The 14,973-nt window shown below is 31.2% G+C and overlaps 2 protein-coding genes across 2 annotated transcripts; one reads left to right on the plus strand and one right to left on the minus strand.

Moving 5' to 3' along the window:
• Positions 1-1,389: 1,389 nt before the first annotated feature.
• On the plus strand, positions 1,390-2,373 carry LOC102626412 (dof zinc finger protein DOF3.5). Its single transcript, XM_025100112.1, has one exon. The coding sequence runs from the start codon at positions 1,498-1,500 to the stop codon at positions 2,371-2,373; it is 876 nt and encodes a 291-aa protein (XP_024955880.1). The 5' UTR covers positions 1,390-1,497.
• A 5,166-nt stretch (positions 2,374-7,539) lies between these two features.
• Positions 7,540-9,105, minus strand: LOC102627767 (E3 ubiquitin-protein ligase PUB22-like). Its single transcript, XM_006481543.2, has one exon. The coding sequence runs from the start codon at positions 8,945-8,947 to the stop codon at positions 7,697-7,699; it is 1,251 nt and encodes a 416-aa protein (XP_006481606.1). The 5' UTR covers positions 8,948-9,105; the 3' UTR covers positions 7,540-7,696.
• Between the last annotated feature and the right edge of the window lie 5,868 nt (positions 9,106-14,973).

Genomic DNA, 14,973 nt, shown 5'->3' on the forward strand with positions numbered 1-14,973 from the left:
CTTCGAATCCTCATTACATAAGAGATAATTCATTAAAATATTATTACCGGACCTTAAATTCACTTATGTTTACAGTGAAAAATCTTAGTATGATTTGGTTGTAGCCCAGAACTGAACCAAACCGAATCCATTTGGTTCACAATTTATGAACTAAATATTAGAGTTCAATTTGGTTTGGTTTGGTTTTGGTTTTGTTTGGTTCAAGTAACTTTATTATGTATTTTCAATAAAAAAAAAAAAACAACATAACAGTCATATATTATTACTGCAATAACAATCTTAGGTTCATAAAACTACAAATAGTAAACAACAAAATAAAGTCGAATAAATCAACATAATAAAGTCTAACACAAAACAAACTAACATAGTCTAGAAATTTACTAAATTAATAAACAAGAAAGAAACAACACAAAATCATATATAAAAGAAACTTCAAAGTTCTATTGCTAATTTGCCATCCACATTCACCATATTTTGATTATTCAACATATCTTTTAACAATATTAGAACTCTACACCTAATTATCAACACATCTTATCTCTCGAAGTAAGCCACTCAACTAAGCACCAACAGTTAAACAAATTAAAATAAAACGCATACTATCATATCAATAATCACTTATATTAACTAATATAAATATATTTTTTTTCCTCTGAACCTTTGTGTTTTGGTTTGGTTTGATTCGGTTTAAAACCGAACCAAATAAAAACCAATTATTTTAGAGATTTATGAACTATTTGATTTTTATTACCAGAACTGAACTGAAAAGCAGACCACATCTTCCACCAAATATACGAAAGAACATTTTTATCTATCCTTGGTAACGCCAACAAGAAGTAACGTCAATTACTTGGCAAGAGAATGATACATGTGTAGATATGCTTTCATTATTAACTACCATATAACTGTTGGCAAGATCTCCTACATCTCATTCCATTGAAGTAAAAAAATCACTACAAATCCCGATCGATGCAACCCATACGTACAAACATATTTATTCATTCGAAATCAGAATCCCTATTCACGAGGCCAAATTTTACTTAATTTGAAGACACTAACATGATACCATCTCTAAGATTAGATCATAAACAAACACTTGCAACGCCGCGAGTTACCATTATCTTTTTTAAATATTCATTCTGCCTGCCCTTGCAAGAAACCCTAACGATTTTCTCGAGGCAATTGCTTCCCATACTACATTCATTCGTGCCACGTGCGTTGAAACACCGACACCGTGTATTTGCCTACGGGGTTGGTTTGTTACTTGTACGTCCTTAACGGCTCCGGAACCCTCAACTCACGTGCACTTCATCAACTTAAGTGCTTCTAGTGCGCAAGTGCTTTTTTTTTCTAATTTTCATCACTCCTTATAACTCTTGGCTTGCATTGTTATAACATTCTCTTCTATTGAGAATCTCTCTCAAGTTCAATTGAGAGAGAGAGTGGAAGAATCAATAATTTTATTTTTTTTATTATTAATGAAGTTCATTTTTGGTGATGGAGAGAGTATGGAATCACAAGCCTAATGTTGAAATATCACCAAACTGTCCACGTTGTGGTTCTTCTAATACAAAATTTTGTTATTACAACAATTACAGCTTGACACAACCGAGGTACTTTTGCAAAGGATGTAGAAGGTATTGGACCAAAGGTGGGTCCTTGAGGAACGTGCCCGTTGGCGGTGGCTGTCGGAAGAACAGACGAGGCAAGTCGGTGAGGTTATCCACCGACGGCGTCTCGTCGAAAGCCTTGTCCTATATGGGCGAAATAAACAAGGTTAATGGATTTCTTGAGTCCACTTCTACCTCATCCTTAATGCAACAGCAAGATGGTTCTCATATTGATATTGCCCTTGTTTTTGCAAATTTCTTGAATCAACCGCCGGAGGAGAAACCTGCCGGAAGCTTTGAATTGCCGGAGTTTCCGGATATTGATCCATCTATGGAGTTTAATTCATGCATGGTGAGTACAAACTTGGAGTCTAGGGTTCAATTACCAGAAGAAAATGTTAATAATGGGCTTGTTAGAAGCCTAAGTTTTTCTGACTTGTCGTCTGCGGAAACTCAAACCCATTTTAGAGACAATGATCAAAGTTACTACAGTATGTTTGATTCAGTTCAAAAGCATGGTCATCATGTTCAAGATGGAATTCAAAGTAATCAAGTGTTGCCACCATTGCCAAGTGAAGAAATATTGTGGTTGAATTCTCAAATGATGATGAATCAATCTCTGCAAGCAGCAGCAGCAGCAGCAACGCAAGAGCCAATGCTTGGACCTGCTGACGATCACCAAGCACAAGATCCAAATAATCTATTGTTTGGTAATTGGAGTCCTTTTGATTTCTCAAGTGATGACACGTTCTCCAAGACTTGAGAGATTGTGAATTTTACTTATTGTTTTTGTTGCTATATATATAGTTACACATATATGTATAGAAATCAGAAAATTTTACATGAAATAAGTAAACGTTGCTATTCACTAGTGTATGATTACCTGAATTTTACAATTAAGTTAACCATTGATCATCAGGTTTGTCGTCCTAGGAAAATATGCAATATGAGAGGTACTTTTTGTTTACTCCATTAGTATGAAATAGTATTCTATAGTTGTGTAATTTTTTGCTTCATTTTCAGTTTCCTAGACTCTTTATCTGAAACAACAATGGTGCTTAAGGTTTTTTTTCTTTCTTTTCTTTTGTATAGGATGGTACTTGAAGTTTTTAGTTCGCTAGTTGTTTCATAATTCATATTAGATTGATAAGTTTTGACCGGTAATGGGCGTGAAAATAGAATCACTCGTCTTATGACTGCATGCTTTGTGAAGCTTAATTTATCTTTGCTTAAGAAAAGGCATACTAATTATTCTAATTAGCTTGCATATGTTTAGTCTTTTAGATATATTATTTAAGTGATTCCATATTATATATGTGTGTCAAACACGAGATTTTGATATTTACACCGCGCCTTTATTTTAGTTAATCGCTACTACTAGATAATTAAGGACACAATCACCCAAAACTATCTTAAGTTCAAGTCTAACTTAGCAGAGAAATATTACTCGCATAGCTAACATAAATTTCTTTTGTTCTTACTGCTTTCTCAAAATTCTATCCACTATACCATAATCAGTATTCTTTTAAATTATTCTAAGGGTTCCTCTTATAGTAGTTGGTCAGAAAAAGTGGACCATGTTAATTTATTGTCCAGGCTAGCTCCTTCTAGCTGAGGAGATATGATTTGTGTCTGAAATTTGAGACCTGTTTTAATATTACTTCTACAGGAGATATATACGTTTTATTTGAACATTGTAAGTGTTAATTCCTCCGAATTTAGATAAGCACTGATTTTATTTGTGTTTATTTTTTTAATGATTTTTTGTCACATATATATATATTTATAAAAATGACACATTCTTACCCGACAACTATCAAATAACAATTTTCTAAAAAGTCAATACAAAAATCAGATAATCACTGAATAACAAAGAGGAGATACTAGAGCTAATTAACAGAATATGCGATGGTCTTTAGAAAACACCTTGGGCCTATAAAATCCCCCACAAGATGGTGCTGGAGTTAGATCTTAGGGGTCGAGATGTGTTAGAATTGAAAATTAACAAACTCTATAAATAAAATACCGATATCATTTAATTAAGTTTAATGAACCAGCAGTCCTACTAGCTTATTTCATTCTGCACAGCTAATAGACTTTCAAAGTAACTATCAATTCAATCCTGAATATCAAGAGTGTAAATTTCCTGAAATCTAGAATCAATGAATCCTTGATATAGTAAAAACATTCTGGATAGGGCAAGTTATTTGTAAACAATAGGCCCTCAAGCTGGCCCTAACTTGAAAATTTCAAGTGCAGACATCCAATTCAAAACTTCTCGAAGATTTGTGAATATTTTAATAATTTTTTCAGGAAAAAATTCAACATTTGATTGGTTAAAAAATACTGCTAATGCTACTCCGGATTCATGGAGCCGAGCGGTTTTAGCTTAGAATCTTGGGAACAATAAACTTAATGCTATCTACACATGATCCCAGAAATCTGCAAGATCCAAGAAAACTAATATGTATTTGACTTCACCCGATCAATATCTTTGTGTCGACAAACTTCTAGGATTAAGAGTCTCAAAATTTTTTAAAATCAAATCTTTGAAAATCAATATCAACGCATTGTTTAGATTTGTCATTAATACATAGAATAATTCAAAACTTTAGGTAACAGCTAAAATGAATGAGTGACGATGTCATGTGTTTTAAATCCGATATCCAACACTCTCACCCGTTTAATTAGAAAAATTTACTTACCTATATATTTAGAACACATTATAAAAGAATAATGACGAAATTTAAAACCGTTAATTTATCTCATCAATCCCTACTTTTGAATTAACTATTGTTTATTTTCATTACTATCCTTATTAAAAAATTTTAAAAATTATTAATTTTTATGTTCTTTTTTTTTTCTTCTCCTCTATTCTTCACCATCAATCCATCACAATCTGCAACATAAGATGATTTTGTTGGTGATTTTGGTTAATATTTTGTAAATAAGCGGCAAGTTTTATAGTAGCTGATGGCATTTATTATGATTTGATGTGATAATCTAAAATTTTGACTATTTAAATTTGATTTTTGTGTTAGAGTTAACTTATAATTCAAATTTTGAATCATTTCAAAACATATGAGACTCTTGAGAGGATTCAAAAGAAAAATCGATACGAGCCCTGGTCCAAAACATACTAATATTATGCTCTGTAAGAGCGGAACGTGAAATTAACTCTATTGGACTTGGCAATTTCTCTCATTGAATCACCTGGTCAAATATGCTAAACTCACGTTTAATGATTACAGAATATATATTTTTATATGAAATCGAATGAACCTGGATGGGTTGATGATCTTATACGCTGCTTAGTTATAAAGTTTACGGATGGACGGTGTGAGATTTAGTTAATTAGTTTTCTTTTTAAATAACAACTAGTTAATATATTGTTATATTGTGATTCAAGTTCAACAATTGCAGCAATATTTATTATTCACAGAGTGTACGTGATATAGTTATGTGTTAAATATAGACAGCACGGTTCAGATGATTCAGGTTGTGGGCATGGTAGTTGGCAGTTTGGTTATAATTTGGTTCGGTTATAATTTTATGAGAAAATTAATTCTAAACCAGCTCATAGTTCATAAATTAATCACTACAAACTTAAATCCATCGAAGATAAATTAATGGGAAGGTTAGAAATTTTCAATTAAGTGTGACTTCAAGGCCCTTTCACATATATATATACATCATCACCCAAAAAAAAAAAAAAAAAACTCATCTTCTCTCTTCGTCTATTAATTGTTTGTTCCCTTGAAAATTAGAGCACAATTTTTATTATTAGATAAATCATTTTTCAATTTACACTTATTGCTTGCATGATCTGTTATTTCACAATTGAGTATTTGTGATCTTGATTTATTTATTATTATTTACTCTTTTTATAGAGGTTCTTGTTGTTTATTGGTTTGATCATTTCATTCGAAACTAATAACAAGACAGCAGCACAAAACTATTTGAAGAACTTCGGATTTGATCCTATCTAATTAAAATTCGGCGAAAATTTATTTCTAGTTCACTTAAATTGGCCTTATGGATAAAACATCGACACCTCTTTCGCCATAAACTTTAACATAAAGTTTCTCTTTCTGGTTAATAGCTAGAGAGGATTCCCTGATAAATCCATAACTTCATAAATGATTTTAATTAAGTTTGGATTTATTCTCTTCTATTTCTCTAATTTTTGTGTTTAATTTCATGTCACATGTCCATTGTATAGGAATAAAGCAACAATATGCCCAAAATTGTATTATATACACCGAAAGAAGGGGGAGATTTTCTCATTGACTCTTCGTGTTCATGTAATGAGAAAGGAATCAACTTCCTGATGTTTGTAAATGATGATGAGTCACAAATAAAAAATGATTAAAATATAAACTCTAAGTTAATTAAATTGACGGTTGATAGTAATTAATTAGAGCCCAATTAAGTAGAAGAAAGTAAAAGATTGCTGGCTTTTGATTTAGAACATTCAAAGTTCAAATTAATATATAGTCCTAAGCAGGAGATGCATCTTGCTCCGGTCTTGTATTAAATATGCATAAAAATTAGCTTTGACATAAACTAAAGAGCCATCTCATGCATTGACCCCCGGCGGTCAGAAGGCTTTGTTCAAAGCTGGCTTACAGCAACTTGTGTGAATTATTTGGACCCATACGGCACCAAATGTTATGTAGTAGCTCCAATTCTAGAGCTGGGTTTAATTGAATCTTTTGTCAAATGGGCATCTATATTCGATAAGACTTTTCTTTAGTCTAGTTATTACCGCACAAAAAAAAAAAAATTGATTGATTTTTTTTTTTTAATGTCAACTTGTATTACAACTAAAAATTTGTTGAAAGTAGCCTTGATTTGTTCATCATCGGCAATTAGCGTATTCAGAAAATTAGAAGAATTTACTCTTATTAAATTGTGAAGAAATTTATCAATTGTTGATGGAAGAATAATGATACATGTGATAAAAATAGCACAAAATTTATTACAGAAGGTACAAAAGACCACAAAAAAATTTATTATTTGTATTTTTTTTTTTTTTTTGGTCATGTAGTTAAATTTTTAATCTTCTAGTGATGGTGTGCTATTTTTGTGCACATATCACTGTTAGTGGCAGAATTATTTAGAAGTCTAACAAATTTTATAAATGCTGGTATTTTTAAAATTTGTTTTTTTTTTATTCATTAGACCTTAAATTATATTTATTTATAGTTATGATCCATTACAGAATGGCGGCTATATATCTTATAAATTTGACCTCCAAATAAATTTTTTATTACATTTAAATCCTAAATAGCTGCTATTTACAACAAAATGGCCCCCGATCTGTGTCATTTTGCTTGCAACTAGGGAGACTTGAACGAGATGAGAACCAACCAATTTCTCGAGACTTCAATTTTGTTGGTTCCAAAGTATATTGGGACGATCCGTAGTTCTAACATATAGGACATCCCAGATGATTTATAGTATCAAAATCGTTTTTGAACAGCCATTTGTTCAGTTGGAATAGTATGTTTCATAAAATTTATTGTGTGAAACTATAATTATTTTCCTCTGTAAAGATATAAAATTGTTGTATTTATAATATTTTTATAATCTTATACATTGTTTTTGAGCTTGAAGTTTTGACACGGATTGTACATCAATTCCTTGGAATATAACACTAATTGAAGAGTTGATCTTTGTACACAGCCTACGATTAATAATTGGCGACACAAACAATTCTTTACATAGCAGAAACTCTATATTAACTTGATTCAATATTTCTTTCTGGATCTTAATGTCAGAAATATTTTCAATCATCAAGAGTTAAGACTAGACAAGTGAGACGGAAAAACAAGGGGAAAAGGCTAAATGATAAATAACTAGTTGGGTTAGTGAGTAATTTGGTTAATTGTTAATCGTTAACTTTCCAGAAGTAGAACAAAATCCATTCGTGAAGAATCGCTAGTGGACACTTTGTGCCCATTTGTATCTATTTTCTATTATTAATAATCAATCACTATGTACATTAAGGAAGAAAATGTATAAAAATAGAAACTAAAAGTTCAAGATTTTTTTCCTTCTCTCCTAAGCTATCTCTGAATCTCTCAGGCCGGATATAAAGAAAGCAAATTTTCTGGTACACATGGAGAATTTTTCCAAGCCCTAGCATGCAATTTAAGCACTTCCCTTGCCTTATCTTTGGTCTTCATGCTATTATCCACTTGAATCACCAGGCACAATTTGGCCACAACACCAATCTGCAACATCTCTTGAAGCACACTATTTGTTGCTGAAAATTTTGAAATAGACAGTAAAATCCTCACAGCCCTTTCACTTGCAACATGCGAAACCCTAAGTATCTTCTTTGACACTATTGCCAAACCAGCCCCATGCTTCAACAACTCGGCTCTTCCTTCGGCACATTGACATAACAAATCAAGCACAGTTAGTATCATCTCACTAGCCCTTCTCTCTAATGATGAATCAAGAAGAAGATCAATCAAAATCGACACGGCGCCGGCTTCCACGCCTTTGATTCTGTTCCTTCCCCATGGACAAATATTGACTAACACTTCCAGTGCTGATTTTGAAGCTTGTTGAGAGATATGATCATGCAAAACTTGAATCACTTCGACAAATAATTCTTGCCTCAGGCTTATGAGTTGCATCGGCTCAGCTACTTCAAGCATCGATTTCAACAACAAGACTGCATAAGCTCGAGACTCGTAGGTTCCACGTTGCATGATTTGTGTTAATGAATCCACAAACGTTCCATTTCTGCCCATAACAAGACTCTTCAACCCTAATTCCGAAATTTTAAGGTTACAAAGAATGCTTAGGGCTTCATCGACCGGTCTACTTGACTCATGCAAATTATCAAATCCTTCCGGCGATTCTTCCATAGCATTGGAGTTGGTCACAAATGAAGCCAAGAACTCAACCGCTCCGGCAGATTCTAAACAACGCTTGTTAGTTTCATTCTCGGCCGCGATTGATCTTAGCTTCTTAAGGCACTTGATTTGCATCTGAGGAGACTTAGCTGCTTCATTCAATAGCTTAGTGATTTGAGCTTTGTTGATGGGTGGCTTCGGCGTTGGGATCCTCTCGATGCCATAAGAAGCATTGAGAGTGCACCAAGATTGAATTAGCCGCCGGAGAGTGTGGTTCGGCGTAAGCTCACATTCTGATGATAATACTTGCTTTGTCATCGGACACGTGTTGTTTTTGCCGGCAAATAACCACTTCTCGATGCTTTCCCGATCGTACGTTATCCCCGTCGGCACCGTCACCGGATCTTTCATGATCGCCAATGAAATTGGGCACAGAAAAAATGTCGGAACATCAATTTCTTCCATTAATTGATTTTTTTTTCTTCAAATTAATTACAGTACCCAAAATATATGAGAAAAAAATCTGAAGGCTAGAGAGGTTTTTGAAAATATTGGATCAAAAGTAGTTGTTCTAGTTGAGGGGAAGCTGTGAATTGGTTTGAAGGAGTTGAATATGAAACACAAGGGACCGTTGTTAGGTTATTTATATCATTATATGTGTAAATGAATGAATGAACATATGAGAGCAGTGATGAAGAGAGAGAGATTCAAAGTATCATGAGAAAGTCAAAAACACGCTAAATACAACAAAGCGGCTTGGCGTAAGTAGGATTTATTGATTTGACTTTTCTAAGTTGTGTTCTTGGAGGGGCTCCAGAATTGTAATATGCACGGCTTAATTTACCAGGTCACCCAAAACATATTATAAAATAATAATAATAATAGTGCTGACGCGATACTATAAAATAGAACCATCCTTTGACTTTCTCTGTCTAGAAGTGTTTTTTTTTTTTTTTTTTTTTTCTCTCGTGTATTTTCTCTGTCTAACTCGTGTTTTATTACTTTTGGGGTGCCGACAAAAGGAAATGGGGCCAGCAGTGGCTTTTCGCGGCTGCTAACAATATGACATAGCATGCCTTAATTCACTCTATTGTCCTACTTGGACGTGGTTGAATAGCGTCTCAATTTTTTTGTTCTAGTTCTTTTTGACCGAGAAATAAATACAAAAATTAAATGGAAATAAAATGTATAAATTATGGTATTGGTTGGGTAAAGGAAATTTTGGTTCACTTTGAAATTTGATCAATCAATTTGCGCAACATATAAGGCGACCTCATATGTTAGGTTAATCTCTGCCATATGATATTAGAAGAGGTCCAATAATTATATATATAATTATATATATATATACACACACACACACATTTGTTGTTAGTCAACTCTTTAACATGAACAAAAATAAAAAATAAAATAGTTATACGATGAAAGTAATGTTAGAGATTCTAATATTTGAGTCACAATTAATATGATAGTTTACCTACAATTATTTTACTTACTAATCACATACATTAATTGTTAATATTTAATATAATGTGACAGATGAAGATAAATTATTGTATCGGTTCAAATTAACTAGACTATTCGAAAACATTACTTAGTTGTATTATTTTTGCATATATATGAAAGTATATAGTTTCTTCCATTATCGATTTACATAATTGTAATTTGTCATTAATTTTTATTTTTTCTCATTTTCATTTAAAAAAAAAAAAGAAAAAATTAGAATTTGATTATCAAAATTTAAAAAAAAATCAGAAACTGAAACAAATGAATTTGCTAACTAAAAATACTGATACAAATGAAATGGTAAAAGCTTTAGCTAAATTCAGCTAAAAATATATGGATAGACTGGGCGTGACATGTCGGCGACGGATGATCACTCACTCGGTCTTCTCATCACATGCTTTATGAATTATGATCTTATCCTCGAAGCTGCGGCTGCCTATTGCAAGCATGAAACACTACGTACGCAAAAGGCCAAAAACGTCAATAAATTCCAAGTCATTGGCTGAAGCCAAAGGCATTAATAAGCAAAGAAAATTCAACATAAATTAAAATGTCCAAAGCTGTATACCGCTGTCCCTTTTTTTTTTTTTTTTTTTTTTAAATTTTTGCAGGTGCCCGCACCGCACCGCACGTTTTAAATCACAAAGCCGTGTGAGTCCAGCCTGTAGCTTAGGCAGCTGATTTATTATCTACTTCTAAGTTCCAACAACCAAAAAATGTAAAAAAAAAAATAGAAAAATAAAACTGATTATTATTTAGTAGTTGCAGTTCATCTACGATAGGGCTTTGAATTATTGTAAGGTCAACCCCAACCATCGGCCGCCACATACTAATTAAAGAGACGTACGACTCTGAAATTTCATCTTCGAACTTACATAACAAATAAATTCATTTATGTTTATAAGGTGTGGAAAAGTAAAAGCTCCATTACGTCGGTGTCTCTCATCCGAAAGAAAATTAATGTTCGTAGAAAGTTTTTATCTGTTTACTATTTAACGTTAGATGCGTTGTGTGGCTACACCTACAACCGATCTGTTTACTTTCTATTAAAAATACTGCGGCTAAGTTTCTAGAATTTAGCTGATTATAGGATATAGTTTTGGTTCACAACAATTTAATAAAATTTTTTTGCATTAAACTTGTAAGATAAAGGGCAGAACTAAAAGTAAGATTCAAAAGTAATATTAAAGACAAAACTTAACAAATTCCTTTACGTGGAAAGTGTATTATGAGAGATTGACACAAGAACCAGAAAATGGTGATGAGACTGGTAAAGCAATGGAATCAAAACACTTAGATAGAGATCAGAAAAATAAAGTGAGAAATTGATTGAGGATAAGAGCATGTAAGAGTTTGAAATAAAGGCATTGTTGGTTTGCATGATCTGAAAATTAAACTTTGATCTAAAAAATAATCTTTTAAATAGGACTCCGGAATTAATATTTAAGAAAAAGGCTTAAATTTAATAGCACATAATAGGAGTTTCTGTAACATTTTGAAATGTTTTGCATTCAACACAGCAAATTTCTCTTTTTGTTATTAATAATGAACGGAATAAATAATTGGAAAGATGAACTTTTCTTTCTTGCCTTCTAGTATTAGCCAGATAAGAATGATTAGGGGTTGAAAGTTGCAAGACTTATGTTCACACTATAATAAGGTGATAGATTTACTACTTGGGGAAACCTAAACCCGTGGGTATAGTGGTCAGGTAAGTATAATTAATTAACTAGCCAATCTACACATGCGATTATGTCTCCATTATCATGATCATCCCATTGAGAAAAGTTAACATTTTGCTTAATACTAAATAATAATTATCACTTTAATGTAGATAGTGGATGGATTAAGAGTAATAAAATAATAAACACATGTCTCTGGGCCTAATTGCTTCGGCTAATGAACTCAACTTTGCAAGATATATATCAACAATATGTACTGTGACATACGTATTGAAGTCGTCTTTGATTATACACCTAGTTCTAACAACCAGAAAATTAAATAAAGGTCATAGAAAATGGAGCAGTTTTATTTTTTAAAGAACTCTTAATTTAAAAAATATATAAATTTTTCGGCCAGTTAATTTAAAGAACACTTAATATATATTAATTTATAGAAAATATATATTTTTTAAAGAACACTTAATTCGTAGAGTTTTTTTTCATGATTTAACCCCTAATTTTTTCAGAAACACCTCGAGACCTCATTTTTAAAATCTTGAGAGTCAAATTTTATTTCTGAAGGGTAAAATTAACTTTTTACATCATACAAACTAATATTGAAAAACAAAAAAAAAGGGACACCATTTGAAACCTGAAAAGTGACATTAAAAAAAATAAATGCATAAAAGGTAGGCTACCTAAAGAGATAATTACCTATTTTAATAAGAGCTTTGAATTATACAATGTCAACGCAACCATCAACTGGCACATTGTCATCATAAGTGGCAATAGTGTACTAAACGTAATTATTTATAATTGAAATTAAGGATTGAAATTTCACATTCATTATTCATATTCAGTGTACATTTAGGCATTGAAAACAGCGGTGTTCTTGAAAAATTCTTGTTAAAAGCTTATAGTTTAACAACGGAATGTCTTACTCGCTGCAAATTAAATTTTAATATTAAAGAGAAATTTTAAGCACAGGTACTTAAAATGGGATCAATATTAGGTAGGTTTTTTTTTTTATGATACAAAATAAATCAATTATTTGTATATAGGAGCAGTTTTGAGAACTAAAAACTTATATGATAAATCTTTTGCTTTTGAGAGCAACTTCGACAGTACAAAAGAAATTTATTAACTAAAATAATGATAAATCTCTTACTCAACTGTGATTTTAACACTCTAAGAAATTTACTTTGATTTTTCTCCTTTTTATAATAATAAATCCAAATAAAAAAATTTGAAAAATAAACATTCTAGCTTGCTTTTCAAATAACAGGTAATAACAATTATGGGTTTGTAAGTTGTAAGGCTGCATGTGTTCATACTATAATTAGGTGATAAATCATAAATCTCTATTTGGGGAAATCAACTAAATATGCGGTTGATGGTGGTTTAGTCATAATTCGTTAGCAAGCAAATTCAAAGTTTCATCGCTATTAATTGTCATCCCTATAAGGCAATAAGACACAAACATGGTTTAAATTAAAAAAATTATTACTTTTATATGTAATATATAATTAATCACCACAAAATTTTTTTTAAAAAAAAAACAATAATTGCTACAAAAGGATTATAGATAGTGGATGTAATGAGTGTAATAAAATAATTAAGAAGTGTCATTAGGCCTAACTGCTTTGGCTTTGCATGATATCCACATGTCATATTGAACTTGAAGTCGTATAGCATTAAGAATTGACTTATTATTTTATTGAATAACTAACGTTGTTTCATGTGATTCACAAGAAGACAAGTCTTCATGAGATAATGAGATTAACAACATACCACGCTATTAATTCGTGCGCAGGTATTTTAAAATTTAATTACATCTGTGCTTTTTTTTAAAAAAAATTATTGGTAGCATGCATGACTCATCTTAAATTTATAGATATGTGATAGAAAATTTAGTAAATTATTTGATTTATATTTATGCATAATCAAGAGGTAATTTAATTAAAAAAATAATTATTTTTTTTTTTTAAATAAGGTCAAAATACAAATAATCTATATCTATTGATAGGAAGGAACACTGAATATAAAGGTTTAAAGGTAAAACTTTATTATATTACATGCTTACAAAGTCGGTAGTTTCTTTTCTTATATGCAAGTCTCCAATTCGAAATGGTCAGAATCAAACGGTGTAAAGCAATAGCCAAATCACAAATTCAATACTCCTGCATTAATAAAATTGTAATTAACGAGGACAAATTTAGGTCTCGCTTTTAATTGTGGTTGAAATACTATAAATAATTTATTTTATAAGTTTTGACAAAAATTGTATGGTAAATTTTTTAAAAAAATGCTTGCTTCATAATATATATATATTTTTCATTTTAACATCAGCTTTTAAAAGAGTTAGGCTTGCTTATTTATTTATTTATTTATTGTATATTGCTTTTAAAAGCAGCTTATTAGACAAGCCATGATACATTTTTTAATGTTCATACCATAATCTTAATATTTTAATAAAAGAATAACTATATCTTACTTTTCCATACACCCTAATATACAAATAAAAGGCAATTCAAACTTTTTTTTATTTGACCATTATATAACAAAACATCACTTTCTACATAAAATTTACTAAACTCATTGTAACAACACCGAGCTACCTTTTTAATCAACTATTTATTTTACCTTCACAATAGAAATAATTTATTTGATCAGCCACTGCAATCCTAAACTGACCCTTAGTTTTAGAGCTTTTTTAGTGACAATTTTCTGTACTCCTTCCTCGTCTTTTTTTTTTTTTTTAAATACAATGTTAAACAGTAAAATCTTATCCCATTGCTTATAAATTGTTAAGTAAATGTCTTAACATTTACGATCAGTTGCGCGTTGACGTAATAATTCGAAAATTATAGAATAATTCAAATTTATCTCATTCAACATTGAATACAGAAAATTCAAAATTTTTCTATAATAATTTTGTTAAAATCCACTAATTAATCGTAGACGTGAAATATCTTTTTTTGCTAAGTGAGTAGTGGGTACTTGTGGGCCTGATCTGAAAGATTCAAAAAGTTTGATCGTTCTAGAGGTCCAATCTGTGGCTTCTTCTTTAAGAATTTAAAAATGAAAACAAAGAAATCTGGGCCCAATATATAATAAATAACACACGATTTAGAAAGACTTTTAACTAAAGTACGAAATTCCCTCGGTGTGACTTTTCAGTCGACTCGAGACTCTCGAGTCAGTCTTTTGTCTTCCTTAGCTGTTCGTCAATACGTGTACATATTCAAATTTAATTATTTTTTAATTTATAGGCACATAGGTAATGAACTAAACGATTTCATGAATATGTTAAGAAAAAAGTTA

This window comes from Citrus sinensis, chromosome 6 (assembly GCF_022201045.2).
Source record: "Citrus sinensis cultivar Valencia sweet orange chromosome 6, DVS_A1.0, whole genome shotgun sequence".
Lineage (NCBI taxonomy): Eukaryota > Viridiplantae > Streptophyta > Magnoliopsida > Sapindales > Rutaceae > Citrus > Citrus sinensis.

Excerpts from the sequence above, each read along its gene's own strand:
- LOC102626412 (XM_025100112.1), top strand. The coding sequence starts at position 1,498 with ATGGAGAGAGTATGGAATCACAAGCCTAATGTTGAAATATCACCAAAC.
- LOC102627767 (XM_006481543.2), bottom strand. The coding sequence starts at position 8,947 with ATGGAAGAAATTGATGTTCCGACATTTTTTCTGTGCCCAATTTCATTG.